Source organism: Ambystoma mexicanum, chromosome 9 (genome assembly GCF_040938575.1).
Source record: "Ambystoma mexicanum isolate Mex_15411 chromosome 9, UKY_AmexF1_1, whole genome shotgun sequence".
In the NCBI taxonomy this organism is placed as follows: Eukaryota; Metazoa; Chordata; class Amphibia; order Caudata; family Ambystomatidae; genus Ambystoma; species Ambystoma mexicanum.
The window spans coordinates 311,158,265-311,175,306 of record NC_090931.1 but is presented as its reverse complement, the minus strand read 5'-3'; the positions used below and the strand labels follow the sequence as shown (position 1 = coordinate 311,175,306).

Sequence of the window (17,042 nt, the reverse complement as noted above, 5' to 3'; positions counted from 1 at the left end):
GGTCCTGGTTTGGCTGGGTTGTTACGATGGAATTGTCTGATTAGTCGTGGGGCATGGACAAATTCAACAGCTTCCCATGTGCGGTCTTGAGGTCCATAACCCTCCTAGTCTATAAAGTAGGATAGTTTAGATCTCACTATCTTGGAATCCAGAATGGCTTTGACTTAATATTCCGGTTCTCCTTCCATGATATCAGGCTCGGGTGGTGCTTTAATCCGAGGATCTGGTTTCATTTGTTTCAGGACAGAAACATGGAATACCAGATGGATCCGCATATTGGCTGGTAAATCCAATTTCATGGCAGCAGGCTTAATGGTGGCTTTGATGGGATAAGATCCCAGGTATCTGGGATGGAAGGCTTGAGGTCCTTTCAATGGAATATTCTTGGATGCCAAATATACCTTATCTCCGACTTGGTAATGCAGAGCCTTTCTTCTATGTCGGTCTACACACTTTTTCTGTTGTTTTTTGGCTCTGATCAGGTTTCAGTTGCTTCTTTAAGGGTTTGAGTAATGGTTTTATGTAATGTGGTAATTGCTGGCATTTGCAGTTTGTCAAGTGGATCAAAGGAGGACGTTTGAGGATGCCGACTGTTCATTGTGTAGAATGGGGTTTTTCCGGTGCTAGTGTGGATAGAGTTACTGTAGGCAAATTCGGTTAACCAGAGGATGCTTTTCCAGGACCCTTCAGTTTGTTGCAACATACACCTCAGGTATTGCTCCAGAGTCTAATTGGTCCTTTCAGTTTGTCCATCGGTTTGTGGATGGTGACTCGTGGATAATCGAAGGTCAATTTGGGCTTTCTTACAGCACCTCCTCCAGAGAGGTGAGACAAATTGAGTTCTGCGGTCTGAAATCAATACAGATGGGAAACCATGTAACTTGACAATTTGTTCCAAAAATACAGTGGCAAGAGCGGAAGCAGTGGGAAGGCCCTTCAATGGAATAAAATGCACCATCTTCGAGAATAAGCCTACTATGACCAGGATTGTGTTAAACCCGTCGCAGGGTGGAAGATCAGGTAATAAAGCCCATAGATAACGTATGCCATGGTCCTGGCGGTACAGTTAACGGACGCAGCAACCCTGCAAGACTTAACTTCTGGGATTTGTGTTGCGCGCAGACACCGCAAGTCGCAATAAATTGGGCAATGTCTTTTCTCCAGGTTGGCCACCAATAGCTCTTCTGAATTCTGGCCCGAGATTTAGCAATCCCAGGATGTCCTTCCACTAATGATTTGTGGTAGTTTGCTAGTATTTGGTTTCGCACTTCCTTGTCCTGTATATATAGTCTTCCTTGAAAATAGGGTAAGTCATCTTTGATGGAGTATTGTTCCCTCTTAACCACCACTCCTGTTGAGCTGTTTGGTTAATCCGAGATTGGGGATCGGTCTTTAAGTCCTCCAAGCAGGCGGTTGCAGCAATCTGGTTTTGAATCCGTTCTTCGGGAATAATGGCCACTGGCTCAGATTCTGTGAAAACTTCTTTGTCCTCACCCATGCGTGACAGGGCGTCTGCTTTCCCATTACGTACTCCTGGTCTGTAAGTAATGACAAAATCGTATTCAGCAAAGATGAGTGCCCAGCAAAGCTGGCGCGAAGATTGGGCCTTGGCAGTTTTCAAGTATTGCAGATTACGGTGATCTGTGATAACTGTGACCGTGTGTGTTGCCCCTAGAAGGTAGTGTCTCCATGTTTTGAAGGCTCCTTTTGCTAGTAGTTCCTTGTCAGTGATTGCATAGTTTAATTCCAGCACGGAATACTTACGGGATCAAAATGCTATGGGATGTAATGCCCTGTGTCCGGGATCCTTTTTTGCTAATACTGCTCCCATGGCTACGCTGGAGGCGTCTGTTTCGACCACATAAGGCAGGTCGGGTCAGGGATGCCGAAGAACAGGTGCTGTGGTGAAGGCCAGTTTCAATTCCTGGAAGGCGTTTTCTGCTTCGGGGGACCAGAAGAATTTTTAATTTTTTCTCAGTAGGGAGGTGATTGGATGAACTATTTGCGAAAACCTTGGGATAAACCATCAATAAAAATTGGCAAATCCCAGCACACTTTGCACTCCTTCTGTAGTTGTTAGGGATGGCCACTGAAGGATAGCATCCACCTTGCGCGTGTCCATAGGAACTCCTCGTGGGGTAAGCATGAAGCCCAAAAATTCAACTTGCGTGACGTGGAAGAAGCATTTCTCCAATTCGGCAAACAGCCGGTGCTGACGAAGCTTCTCCAGAACTGCCCTTACATGGCCAACATGATCTTCCTTGAAAGTTGAGCCGATAAGAATGTCATCAATGTAAACGAGGATGCAAACGTCCAACAACTCGTGAAGCTCATCGTCCATGAAGAATTGGAACGCCGCCGGTGCATTACATAACCCAAAGGGCATGACCTGATACTCAAAGTCCCTATTTCGTTCGGAATGCCTTTTTCCACTCATCTCCCTTTTTAACTCTCACAAGGTGATAGGCTCCACGTAGTTCCAGTTTTGTGTAGATCTGAGCATTCTTCACCTGTTCTAGCAGCTCCGGGATGAGTGGCAAAGGATATCTGTTCTTAACTGTGATTTGGTTCAGTGCCCTATAATCTATACAAGTTCTTAGGCCGCCCTCCTTCTTGGGTACAAAAAAGAGAGCTGTGGAGGTAGGAGACTTAGATGGGCGGAAGAAGTCTTCAGATGCTGATTTCCTTGCTCAGTTAGAGCGTAAATTCGACTGCAGGGGATTTGTGCTCTGGACACCATATCGATCTGGCAGTCGTAAGGTTTATGTGGAGGTAGGGTGTTTGCTTGCTCCTTTTGGAACACATCCAGATAATCCAGATATTCAGGGGGTAGGAAACCATAGAGCCCCAGGATAGGTTTCGTCTTGAGTTTCTGGCTCTTCACGCCTTTGTGGTAGCAACTATTGGCACATTCTTGAGGAAAGGTCTGTACTCGGGTTCGCCAGTCGATCCTGGGATTATGGGTTTCTAGCCAAGGCATTCCAAAAATCATCTGGAACTGGGGAGCCCCGATAAGATCGAAAGATATGTCTTCCCGATGACCATCCTGACACATCAGCATGACTCTGTTGGTATGTTGCGTCACTGGGCTGGATGACAACTGAAAACCATCCACTGCTGTGATGTTTTCCGATAGTAGTTTTTGCTGGAGGCGAAGGCCTATTCGTGCAGCCAGATCCTGATCGATATAATTTCTATAATTTCCCACCGCTCCACTATCTATATATGCTTCCAAGGTATGTACCTTTGACCGTTGTTGGTGGTTAACCAAGAATACCGGGATGACCAGATGTGAGTTCTGTACAGATTCCTTCTTTTCGCTCGACAAAGTGGACCCCTACCCTTGCCGGGCGTTGGAGTTTTCCGGGGTTTGTTCTTTCTCTTCATTGTTGTTATCCGTTGCACCTACTATTTTCTTGGGGGGGTTTTATCAGGCATTCCCGGAGGAAATGTCCTGCTCTTCCGCAGTATAAACAGAGTTGTTGTCTCCTCTTTTCTTTCTCCGCCTTGGAGATAGGGGCCTATAATCCCCCGATCTGCATTGGCTCGGTTGGCTCGCTGGCTTTGACTTGATTGTCCCGGGGTCGCATATAGACCAACCTCCTTTCAGTTCTTGTGCGATCCATTTTTCGGTCCTGAACCTATGGTCCAGTTGTACCGTCAGATTGATGTACTCCGCACAGATTCAGGAGGATTGACCACTTGGGCTAGAACATCCTTTAGTTCACCACGCAATCCCCGATAAAATAGTGTGGTCCTCTTCTCTTCTGGCCAATGTGTTTGTGCTACGAGACGATTAAAGGTGGTGATATAAGTCAGAAGATCATGGTTTCCCTGTCTGAGGGACAATAGTTTGTTATCCAGGGCTTGCCTTTGGGTGTGTCTGGCAAACAATTTTTCCAATTCCTGTTGGAATTCTCCAACGTTTCGGAGTAGAGGATCATCCTGATTTACTAATGGTATCGACCAGTCTGCTGCGCTGCCTCCCAAGTATGAAAGTTCAAAGGCGACTCTTGCGCTATCGTTGGGGAAGGCCCCAGGGCGGCACAAAAAGTGAAGGCGACATTGGTTCATGAATATGGCATACTTGTTAGGATCGCCGGTAAAACGTTTGGGCGGGGCAAGTGGCACTGCTCCTGGGAGCACCACTTGAACTGGTGGTGATGGCTGCGGCATAGAAGTCTGTGCAATTCCAGGTAGTTGAACCTGCCCTGCGTGTGTCTGCAGCATCTGCTTTGCCAGGTCATCCGTTCGTTCTCAGGCTACAAAAAGGTCTCTTCTTAAGGCATTGGTCTCTTGTCTGGAGGCATGTACTTTTCCCCGCAGTTCCCCCAGCAATTGGGCCAACTGGTCAGTTTCCGAGGTGTCCATAACGCCCAGGCAGAGATTCAGAGGGGCTTTGCGTTCTGATACGCTCACCTAGTCTCTGTGGGGGCTTTGGGGCCCTCCCTGGACTTGGCTCCCCTGGATCACACTTCTTCCCCAGCTTCTGTAGTGTGGACTGCGCTGGTTGCTGACACTGCCCCTGAGAGAATACGAGACGCAGTGAGAATGCTGTGGTTGGACTGTGATTTCCCTCGAACCCTTCTTCCCAGAATGAGGTGAGCATGCATCTGCCCATATAGTCTTACCTTGTTATTTATGAGGATGAGCTCTCCGTCCTGCTTCTCAACTGCACCTAGTTACTGAGAATGGACCTAGTTACTTCACTGGTCCGTGTGCGTGGCAGCCCAGACCGGCTGTGGCTGATCCACTTCAAAGGTAAGTGTTTCTTAACAATGATTATTGTCTGTATCCTTTTGCAATGTCTTTTTTCTGTGATTATTGTCGGTAACCCTTGTAATGTCTTTCCTTCTCCCCAATAGGTGTGATGAAATCCCAGCAGAGTTGCAGTGTTGGGAGCGAGTCCAAATGGGTGCTAGAAGAGTTTACGAGGTCCCCAGTAGAAGGTAAGTTGGGTTTTGAGGACAAGCGCAAGGATTGTATAGCGCGCGACCTAGCGTAAAGTCTTTATGTAGTTTCTAACCTTGTTTGTCCTTTTCTCCTGCAGGGATGGCCTGGCGACGTCTGACGAGAGGCGGCTATCCGAAGACCTGCCGGCGGTTACTGGATGGATGGATGGATCCGCGGGGATGCTGGGCGAGATGAGCTCCCGCATAGCTAGATGCCCGGAACAGGTGAGGTTGCGCCTCGATTGCGATGACTGCTGGAATCAGGTAAAATGCGCTGCAGGCGATGGGATTGCAGGAGTCCGTTAAGATGCGCTTCAGGCGATGGTATGGCTAGAATCAGGTAAAATGAGCTTCCTGCGATGGTGTTGCTGGGGTCAGGTAAGCTGCACTTCAAGCAATGGTATTGCTGGAATCAGGTAAAGTGCGCGCTGAAGATGATGTGCTGGAGTCAGGTAAGCTGCGCTTCAAGCGAAGGTATTGCTGGAATCAGGTAAGAGCACTTCAGGCGGCAGTGAGCGTTACGCTGCAAGAAGCAGACTAATGCGAAGCGCTTGCATGCGGGCCGGGCAGGCTTAAATAGCCTGGTCCCAGCCACGCCCCCTTGGTTCCGCTTTGTGGCCCCACCTTGCCACTCCCAGAGGATGCTGCAAGAGCACCCCAATGTTTCTCTATGGCCACGCCCGGCCTGGATGCATGTGGGGAACCTGCTAGGGAGGAAATAACACGTGTCCAAGAAAGCAAGTGTGCAGAGCACACTTTCTCATGAGCCTGGCGCCAAAGCCGCCAGAACTGGGTCCACATGGACCCTTTAGATGATGAAGCTGGTGGTCCTTGCCCTGTGGCCATGACAATACATTACATTCAAATAAATAAGAAGTGGAAACTGTATATGTTTTATACACCAACCGTCCAATTAGCAAAACATATGCAACATAATGCAATATACCAAAACAAAATAAATGTGCCTCCAACAGAATAACCTCATGCAAACTGCACAGCAAAAATCAGCAGCATACCTATACAACAGTAACAGCAAAACTTAGCAAGAAACTAGTGAGTACACTACATTTATATATTTATAAACTTTCTGTATTAGAGTAAAAATAAGATATTGTTATTTTTTCACACTGAAATGTTTAGTACTTTGGAATGCCCGTAAGAAAATGTTCCTTGTGATGAAATGAGTGAAAACAGTAATACCAATGGTAGACACTGCACTTCTCTATATAAACCAATTATTACCCATTACTTAGTGTACTTAGATTTTTTTTTTTAAACACACCATACAGACATTAAAAATAATACTGAAACAGAGACCTTAGAAATTCATCTGCAGCTAATGGAGCAAAAACTGGATCTATTGAAGGAATAGTGCGCTCAGAAACATTGGGCCTCATTCCGAGTATGGCGGTAAGGGATAGCGGCCACCGGTAACGAGACCGGTGGCGGTAATCCCTTACCGCCATACTCCGAGGTTCCCTTTGCGCCCTCGCCCTTAACGCCTGCTTTGAGCAGGTGTTAAAGTCGAGGGCGCAAAGGGGCCTCCAAGCCAATAACGGTGACCGTAATGAACGGTCACCGTTATTTGCATCTTCCCCATTCCCATTGAGCCCTATGGGGGCTCATTTGGGAATGGGGAAGAGCCTTGGTGAATGGGGAATTACCGCCCCGCCAACCTTGGAATGGGGCGGTAATTCCGCCAGCCACCAAGGCGCTGCCGGTCCGGGTACGGCGTCAACCAAGGCGTTAATAGCGCCATTGGTTAGCGCCGTACTCGGAATGAGGCCCATTGTCCTGAGGGTTTGGGCCTGTGTTTCTAAGCATACGTTGATCGATCTTACAAACATTTCCTATGCACCTTACCGTAGTTTTCCTCTTTTTTACACATGAAAAATCAGGCAGCAGGGCGTGGCCATCTTGTGATAATCTTATCCGTTGCCGCATCGCCCGAAGTGGACTGTCCTGAGACTGACATCACCAAACCTAGTAATATTCTCTGCCTATCTCTGCCTATCTCCAGGACGTTACTTGACGCAGAACCCGGAATATCAACACACATCATATCACAACACAGTGCATCCCAATTTTGAATTTAAAACCACACTTTTAAAGGAAATGGCAAAACTGTACATTTTTAAAGTACTTTTATTTCACAATACACGCTGCGAGAACATCAGGCGATTGCCATAATCAAGCAAATCGTAATTTTTTTCTTCGTTCCCGATCCACAAATGTTTATCGTGAGTCACGCGGTGTTCCTTTTGGGTATAAAAAGCGCATGGACGCACTGTGAATCGCAAGGTTGTGGCATCTGCTTGGCCCCAGGCCACCATAAACGATGTCAGGTTGCTCGTTATCACTGGTACCGCGTGAGGGCATATCGGCCCGTGGCAATCTTCCTAAAAAAGAGTCCTTGTTATCCAGCCATTCACGTGTATCTGCCGCTGCCGGTTGAAAAACCTGTCAGTTGGTATCTGGAATCGATGACAATCGCAGAAAGGCAGGATGTAGCTGTTTAAAACAATAACAGAAATGTGTCTCAGTAGCCGATCTTTAGTACAGTTTATCATTTTACCCATTAATTCGGCCCTGTGTTAAAACTAATGATGAACACGGACGTGAAACAATGGGAACACAGAGAAAACAACGTGGAAAGTAGTCTTCAATGTACTTGAAAGGTTACTGTTCAGCTCGAAATGGGATGCTGACGCTAGAATCATGGAGCAAGGGAAGGGCAAGAAGAACACTTAGACTGAATTTTAATTAAATATTAGCGTTGAATTACGCGTTTGTGGAACCTAGGCGAACCCACTAGTGGATTACACGCATCTCAATGCTGGACTGGCCATGAGCCCGGGACAAAGGGAAGTACACACACAGGTTGTATTTGTGTGTCGTTGCAATATGACACAAACAACAACTGAGTACAATGTAAGCCAGCAATAACGGTTGGCGAATGATAAGTTGACTCGTTGGTCTTTAAAATCATTGAAAGTAAAACTTACATAATATTTGGCATTTCCATCCTGTCGGCGTAACATAGACACTCCTTTCAGGTCAACCAATTTTCATAAAATGAAATTACATGTTCCTTTGTCCAGTTTTGTTATGGTGAACCTTATCATTTTTGATAGTGTTACATCTCTCCCTTCAAGCATTCCTTTTGGAATCCTCCCTTTGTTTCAAGGTCAAAAAACAATTGAACCTTATACTGTATACGATGCTTGGCTTTGCTGAGCTCGGAAGCAAAATTTCAACGGCGCTGACCTTCACTCCAAATGGGAGCCAATAGCCGTTCAGGCCATAGTGGCATTAGAAATATATATTTGTTAAGATATTAATTGTTTGCTACCATTCACAAATGCTGGTGATATTTCTACGGATTTACTTTGTTCCTCTGGAGAACTTTGCACTCTCCCAGCGACTCCCACAGCCATGCCACACCACTTGTCAGCTCAGCCCATCTCCTCTTGACATGGCAAATCATGAAAACATTTTTCGCAAGGAGAAAATCTCGAGCCCTGACAAAATGTGCTTGTACGAGAATGTCTGAGCAAGCCCTGCTGCAGCCCCCTCCGGCCAGGCTGCGATCCGCTGACCCTGTGACTGCAGTTATATATTAGAGGCCTATAATTTCCACACGTGTCATTGTACTATCCCACTTTGGGTCACTTGCGAGTTGAATGGTGTGGGGGTCTTGCCACCTTACAAATACAGACACATAGTAAATACATAATAGTAATGCGTTTACGTTATAATGCAGATGGTACCAAAAACAACTGCAAGCTAAGTGGATTCACACATGGTAAAGTATCACTTGGTAAGGAAGCCTTCACAACAATAGGTATTATCTACCATGCAGGAGCCACAACCAATGCAGGTCACTACACTGTATATATAAAAAACAATTGTGGATGAGTCAAATGTAATGATACTAACATTACTGTAAAACAGAGATTACCAGCAAATCCTATAAACGCTTACTTAATATTATTAAAACCAAAATTTACGAACTAATCTGTGTATGAACTTAAACAAATCTTGACCTTCAAAACTATGACGAGTTAGAAAACACCAACAGGTATCTAACTACCCCAAGAATCTGCAACAAACCAACAGATAGATGAATACCACTAAAATGGGAAAAGAAATAAACAAAATACACAAACTGCTATCTAATTGCAACAATAAAACCACCACTTCCAAATCAAAAACCATACACATATCTAATTCCTCCTACTGAACGCAATGAAAGAAATGTATTGTACCACAACGTAGAAAGTTTTTTTTTTAATCCAGCATGCATTTTTTTCCCCACACACCCAATGATTTAATCAACAAACGCAGTAACTGAGCAAATTGCACTGGTTTGTACTACAGTACTTCTAAATTGCTAACTATGAGGGTCTACAAAATACAGAAGTATCTACTATGCAATGCAATACTCATTATAAACTACCTACACTAACGTGTTGTTTTATTTTATCACAGTGGTTGAAAATAAATGTCTTCTCCAACTACCTATTTCATGAAAAAACTGCAAAAAACATGGGGGTTCCTGGGAGTCTCTCTGTCAGACATTAGTCCTGGGTACGAGAGCCTTACCCAGATTCTTTAGCTCACTATCTTTCACAGAGGAGAAATATCCCAATCATATCAGTATTTGTCCTGCCCTGGGGCTGTCCAGCAGCTGATTGGTCGGGCATTAGAAGGGTAAATGAGTCGGTGGGTCACATGTATACCTCACAACTTGCTCATTTATGAAGATGCCACTACTGGAGAACTACATTTGCAGCGAAGTAACTAATTTTTTGAAGCATCAATGATTCAATGCTAAAGTTATGAACAGTGTAAGATCAGTGTGACTTAATCATGCAAAGATATAAATGCCACAAACAAATCCAGCAATAACAGACATAGTCTGCAATGTGTTGGGTTTGTCACTGCAACATAGTGTGCATGCTTTCAGAGTAATGAACCCTGAGAGTTTGGCTCATTATAAATAATTATCATTGATTTATTTTATTTGTCATAATGGAATTGTTTGGTATTAACTACCTGACAAACTTCATCACATTCCATGCATGTCAGTTCATTTCACTCTGGGCCCTCAAACAATATGAAAAACATCTGCGAGTGGTGAATGCCATTTAGAGATGTCTAATTTTAAAGTGTTTTAAAATGAAAAACATATTTAATATTGGAAAGGCAAAATACTTTTTCAAGTTTTGAACTGTGCCATACAGCAGGGTGTTGATGACACAGGAAAGTTAAATAAAGAGGGACAGATTTTGTTCACATTGTTTTTTTTGCCTCTTGTAGTGAAAGACTATCAACTGATACATCATTCTGATGATGAAAGTCCTGACCTTCAAGCCCAGTTCAGACACCATATTCCACACTTGGCATTTATAACCAGTCACCTTTTACAGATGAACTTGGAAAGCTCCTACTCGGAGGCAGTGGAGGCAACTTGGGTCCTGTCTCTTGCTCTGAAAGGCCTTTATAAAACCATAAAGGTAAAGTCAATTTAAAGCACGATCTTGGGGTTTTCTTTTATTGGGATTGGCTTAGCTAAAAATTGCAAATGGAAATTTCTAAGTTGTATTTCGTGATGTATGTCTGTTCCCTATCAGCCTATTTAAATGATATAATACCGAAATGTATAGCAAATGTCATTAAATGTATGACGTGCTACATTAATCTGTTTTGGTGAATGTTTTTTTTTTCAAAAGCAGTACGTTGTGGGTTTATTATTAAAGTAAGTATTTGAGGGGGAACAAGCTAAACGTTCTAACAAGAACATATTATGTACGAGTATGTTTAATCTTTGAAACTTAAATGCTACTTCATGAATCATCTTGATGGGTGAAAGCTTAATAATCATATACACGTTACATTTTGGATAGTTATGAATATATTACAATAAATTAAGTTTTTTAATTTTTTTCAATTTCAGCTTTATTTTCCTTTTCCAAGTTAAAACAAACAATAAATAGCACACATTAATGAAAAATATAACCTAAACCGGGGAGGCAATAGGAAACAGCAGGAATGTTGCCCAGCACAAAAAATGCTGTTTCTTTCCTTACACACATTTCTAAGTTCATCTTCCGTCCTTGAGTCAGGTGGAATAAGCCAGCATCATGAGAACAGTTCCTTCACAAATAGGTTCAGGGCCTCTGCCCGCAGGGCCATTCCCACTTGCCCGAGGATTACTTTGTCTAGCACCAACTTAGGGTTTGCGTTTTCCGCACCACTCCCGGGAACTGGTCTGCATACCCAATGAAGGGGGACCAGATGCAGTAGAATTTCCCCAAATACTCTAGGCGCGCTGCTGTGATTTTTCTCTGCCACTGCCGTTTCCCAGCATTTTACCCACCACTAGAAGATCGCTGCCCCCTCTGCGCACTTCCAGAGGCAGGCGATAGAGATCTTTTCTGCCGTAAGCAGATGGTTGATTAAATCTGCCATATAGCCTGTTAATGGGAAGGCCCCAGCCCGTGTCTCCCAACAGTACTAACCCTGGGTCCCAGGGAATTGTTAGCCCAGTAATGTGTCAAATCTGCGCTAGGTCTCCTTCCAAAATTGGGCTGATTTTGGGCAGCACCACAGGAGGTCGATGGGTGACCCCGTGAACTTTGAAGCCCCTCCAGCACCGCGCAAACAGCGCTGAATTGCTTTTGTCTAAAGTTTCTGGTGTGATGTACCACCTGTAGAATACCGTTTTATAGCTCCTTCCCTTTTATAGCTCCTTCCCTGTTCGTGACACATTTAGAATTTTGGAACGAGCAGACCCAGATCAGATTCCGTTCATCCCCCCCGGGCTCTAGTCCCAGGTCCCTTTCCCATTTCAGCATGCATTTCTTTGTCTTTGTGGGGTTGGCTCTCTAGGAGCTTGTTTAAGGTTAATATGCTTCCCTGGGTGCGGCTGCATTGAGCTCCTTCCTCCTTGTGTTTTTGTTTCACGTTGTGACATCCGGTGCCAGATCTGAGTGTACCTAAACCTCTTAGTTTTTGTGAGCTGGAACTTTGTTTTGCACTCTTCGAAGGCTAGGGGTGCCCCATTGTTAAAGAAATCTTTCACTTGCACCAAGCCTCCCTCACGCCATCTATGGTACCCCGCTGATCCGACACCGGTGCGTGAAATGCGAGTTGTCCAAAACTGGGGTGAGCGGGCCAAGGGGGCAACTGGATTCCCACCATCGAACCACGTTTCTTAGAATAAACGGGATCCGATCCCTGATGCTGGAAATTTCACAGGGTACTCGGTAGGGGACGTCCCCCGTCACCTTTAATATTTGCGTTGTCAATGGAGCCGTTTGCCACCAGGATCAACGCAGACTCGCAAATACACGGTTTGCTAGTAGGAGGTCACCACTATAAAGTCTCCCTGTACGCCAATGACGTCCTTCTCTTATTCACCCGCCCAGACACGTCCTTAGTAGAGCTATGGCATGACATCTCGGAATTTTAAGAAGCGCCAGGCTTTAGGGTACATTTTTCAGAATCCAATGTTCTGGGGGTGAAAATCTTCCAAAGGCCAAGGGAAGCCTTGACAAGCACTGGGCTGATCCCATGGGAAAAGACACATATTACCTATATGGGGATCGGGATCCCGAATAAGGTTGGCAAGGTGTACCAGGCCAACTTCCAGCAACTATTTATAGACCTCCTGAGCGATCTAGACAGGTGGCACAAGCAAGAGGTGTCATTGTTGGTGAAGATCGCGGCGCTCAAGATGAACCTAGCTCTGAGGGCCCTTTGCCACTGCTATCTATGCCTGTGACGATTCCCGAGAGGGTGCTCGGCAAACTAGAACAAGGGATGAAAATATATGGGGGAGGATAAAGCCTTGAGTAGCAAGGAAAGTCATGCTCTGTGGCATTCACAGCGGCGGCCTTGGCGTCCCAGACATCTCCAGGTACTGCATAGCGGCGCAGCTGTCTCACTCATTCGCATGGCAAGACATCGACAACTCGCCCGTTGGAAAAAGAGGAGGCATATAGCTCAACTCCTCTTTCGGATCTACCACATCTTAGGCCGGCTCGCCACTCCTCAGTGGCTGGCCCACTGGAGTCCACCAAGAATAAATTCTCATTTTCGTGGAGTATGTAGTTTGCTTTTTTTCCCAAGCTATATATAACATTTTATTATAACACATATCATTCAGAGATTCAATGTCAACACGAACATAATTAAAGAAATAGCAATTAATCACCAATTAGCACTATTTTATTATTAAAAGTTTAATGTCCTTTGCCACCCCCAACCCGTTCCCGTCCATACATTCTCTTCCACCAATATCTTGCCATGTTTCCCTGCCAACAGCCCGATCATCTAGGGTTACAGTAGATCAAAAAAGTTTAAGATTAATGGTTTGTGGTACCACTGCTCCCTGGCTTCTAATGCAGAGATCACCAGAATCCAGGCTCTGTAAAAGGCTTGAAATGTATTATTTAAGATTGCAGTGATGTTTTCTATAGCAATCAATGACCACACCCTAACCCACCACTGTGCAATGACTGGGCCCTCCTGTAGTTTCCATGACTGCGCTAATGTCAATCTGGCAGCCATCAAGAGATGTGTGACCACTCCGGCTGTGGGCCCTCATAGTGGGTATATGCCATCCTCATCACAGTCTCCCAAAATGATAACTGGGATGCCAGTGTAGATCTCCGTTTGTTAGAGCTTTCATGTGCGATAACACCTCTTTCCAATACATTTGTGACTCCCTGCAAGACCACCACAAATGACCAACTGTGCCCCTCCCTCTGCAACCTCTCCATCAGTCTGCAGAGATATTCCTGTTGATTCCATTCAGCTTACTTGGGGACATATACCATCTGAGGAGGATTTTGTAAGCACACACACTTTTATACTAGTGCAGCACAAAATATGTTTGTGCCCGCTCACAGATATGTTCCAATGAAGCTGTCTGGATTTTTGTCCCCAAATCTCCTTCTCATTTCTGCATATATGGCAGTTTATTGGCGGCGTCTGTAGAATCTAATAGTTTATAGCATTGTCATATTTGCACTTTCAGGATCCCCTCTGGCTGCCTTTGGGAGCCCTCGTGCCCATTTTTGTTTACTTCAGAATTAATAATCCAGTGACAGATATGTGTGTATCTGTACCTCACATTCTCCGCTAACGAGAACTTAATTTTACATGCCTCGTATTTCTGAGCGGGATAGTGCCCTTTTACAGTTGTGCCATTCTGAGGGAGCTGCCTGCTTCCCATCCTTTATACGCATGCCCATTACTCTCTGGTGAAAATTCAAGCTTTCCTTTAATTGGGGAGTGTGGCCCCTGCCCTGTAGGAATCTTCAACTAACTACAACCTCTATCCCAATATAAAAGAGAAGCTGCTATGGAGGGAAGGAGTGGCTCCTTACCCCCGGTATGGCATACAACATGAACGGGAGATTGCTGAGAGGTAGCTCTGTAGCTCCCTATTCAACCTCCACCCACTTCTTCCTATTTGGTTGGGACCAATCCATTATCATGCCAATTTGGGCTGCCATCAGGTATCTTCTAATTTAGGGGACCCCACACCTCCCTGCCACGTTGAGCGCAACTGCATTTTCCCCGATACCGCTGGAGGTTTCGTGCCCCAAATGAATTGCATTATTTTCCCTTGAAGCTGCTCCATACCCTTCCTAGGGTCCTTTATTGGGAGACCGTGAATGGCATGAAGTAGTTTTGGGATCAGTGATATTTTCACTGCTACGATCCTGCCCAGCCATGAGATACATTGTTGATCCCACCTATCTAGCTCATCTTCGCATTCCTTAAATAGCGGCAGGAAATTGTCCATATAGAGAGAATCATAAATTGGTGTTAGGGTTACACCTAAATAATCTAAATTGCCAGAAGCCCACCTGATTGATGAGACGGATTGTATTTCCCTCAGTACAATCTCAGAGTCACTGATATTCATCCCCATTGATTTATCATTGTTAATTGAGAGTCCTGAAAGTCCCTCAAAACATTGTATAACTAAGATGGCTCTAGATAGGGATTCCTTAACATTACCTAGGAACAGAATAATGTCATGCACATATAGAGCGAGCTTATCCTGCAAGACCCCAACTGCTGATGTACCTGTGGTGGTGCTGTTTTTCCTGAGCCTATATTCCAGCACTAGAGAAAATATAAGCCGGGATAACGGGCAGCCCTGGCGAGTCCCTCTACTGGTTACAATTGGTTTAGTGATATTCGATTGACCTTTATTCTAGTGTATGGTGATTGGAAACTAGATGAGACCCGTTGGGGTGGTCAGGAAAGATCCCATTGAAAAAACGGGGTTCACATTGCACGTGCCATTTTGGTGACTGTGGGAGTGGGGAAGTTTGCACGATGTTGCAATTTTACAAATATCTAGCATAGTTGATGAGAATGGGATATGTGTTACTTTAGTGTTACTTTGAGTTTAAGTTGATACATTTAGATTTGCACACGTGCAGCAAGAAATAATGTCAAAATTGACAATGAAATATAAATACAATCTGGGTATGGTGTGCCACAAGGCCCATAGAAGCTGTGCAACAAAGAGCTTCATAATGTGCACGTGAGAAAGGGGATTTGTCACCAAGAAACCACTGTGAAGAGGATGCAGTAGTTTTTAAAACGTGCATTCACCGACATACATACATGGGTCTCAAGGGACAGATGTTTGGGGTATATGGTGGGAATGTGCAAATCTGTATGCTCTGTGCTATTTTCATTGTTTGGCCTGGGCTTTGCAAGGTCAACTCTGTGTGACTGGGAAATTTGGTTTTGCAGGGGTTGGAGGCTGAGGGAAAGACGACGAGCAGCTGATACATTATCCATGGCCAGCCACTGGCAGGCCCAGGGCATTTTATGACTTGGCATTCTTGCGGGAAGGAGATGCCATATTTTGAAGTACATGAGAGCCTGTTATTCATTGTTCAGATAGGTCCAGCCATCCGTTCGTGGCTGAGCAATATACCTTGGGTGAAGAAACAGCTAAGGGCACTGTTGTCCGATACGTAATGGGTTTCAATTATTTTATCAGTTTGTGTCCGGTGGTCATGCGTTTTGAATCGGTAGTTGTTTAGATTATAATGAAACAAGGACGTCAGAAAGTCTGGGTTGGTGAGATTGTTATCACCGGTTCAAAGGAAACCTATTTATTCTCCCCCTCCCCATATTGTTTGAAGTGTCCTTGCAAACCATGTGCACTCACGTCTAGGGATAAGAAGGTCCCAGGGCAGCCGGAACTTGTGATGAATTATGTTTGTTTAAATGTGTAACTATGTGATGATGTAACTACCTACCAAGGAAGACTCCAGAATGGGGTGTGCTACAAATATGAGCTGATGATGGTAGATAAATTAATGTGGCCAATGAGTATGTGGGAATTAGAGATGTAATTTTTTGTATAGGTTTAACTAATTATGTGTTGGGGGATGATTTGTAATAAAATATGTTGGAGTGTTTTAAATGTTGCAAAATGTATATAATGTAAAGTGTTTGTTTGGCTCAGGGAGACTCTGGTTAGTTTTACTTGATAGAATCACCTAGCGCCTTCTGGCTGATTGCACGATAAACTTGCTTCATGTTTAAATGTGCACTTACTCCTTAGGTGATGGGCCTACTTTGGATTGAGGTGATTAAAGGCCCATCCGTACATTTGGCGTCCTTTGTGGACCTGAGGCTTTCCAAGACGTTGGGGGTTTCCTGTCTGCACAACTCAGCTGCAGCGCTTCTCTGCAGGCACCAGTCTTCTGTGTACCGAATAAGAGATGTCTACAGGCGCCATATTGGTTAGAGGCCTGTCTGTTCCCCAGAGGCATGGTGCTATGGTCTAGCTGTGCAGGGCGAATTGAATGAGCATCACTTCGGATCTCTACAGGTTCATTTTTGCGTGATTGCACTTTTGGTGGGTAAAGCAAGGGGGGAATAAGGGTAAACAAGGGTTTTTTCTTTGATTTAAGGGGTTTGATAGGAGTAGAATCAGAGCGCATGTGTGGAGATTAGACAAGGTTACAGGGGTTGAAAGGGTGAATGTTTTGAAGGAGTGAGTGAACTGTTTTTTGTTCAAGTCCTTTGTATATATGTTGC

At 44.7% G+C, this 17,042-nt stretch overlaps 1 protein-coding gene across 3 annotated transcripts in view; it reads left to right on the top strand.

Annotated features, from left to right (window-relative positions):
- Positions 1-17,042, top strand: part of ZZEF1 (zinc finger ZZ-type and EF-hand domain containing 1) — a 3,309,810-nt gene that overhangs the window by 2,528,484 nt on the left and 764,284 nt on the right. For all 3 annotated transcript variants that reach the window (XM_069614719.1, XM_069614718.1, XM_069614717.1), the window contains exon 43: positions 10,275-10,471. In XM_069614719.1, the coding sequence (XP_069470820.1) occupies positions 10,275-10,471 (197 nt within the window). The remainder of the gene's footprint in view (positions 1-10,274; positions 10,472-17,042) is intronic.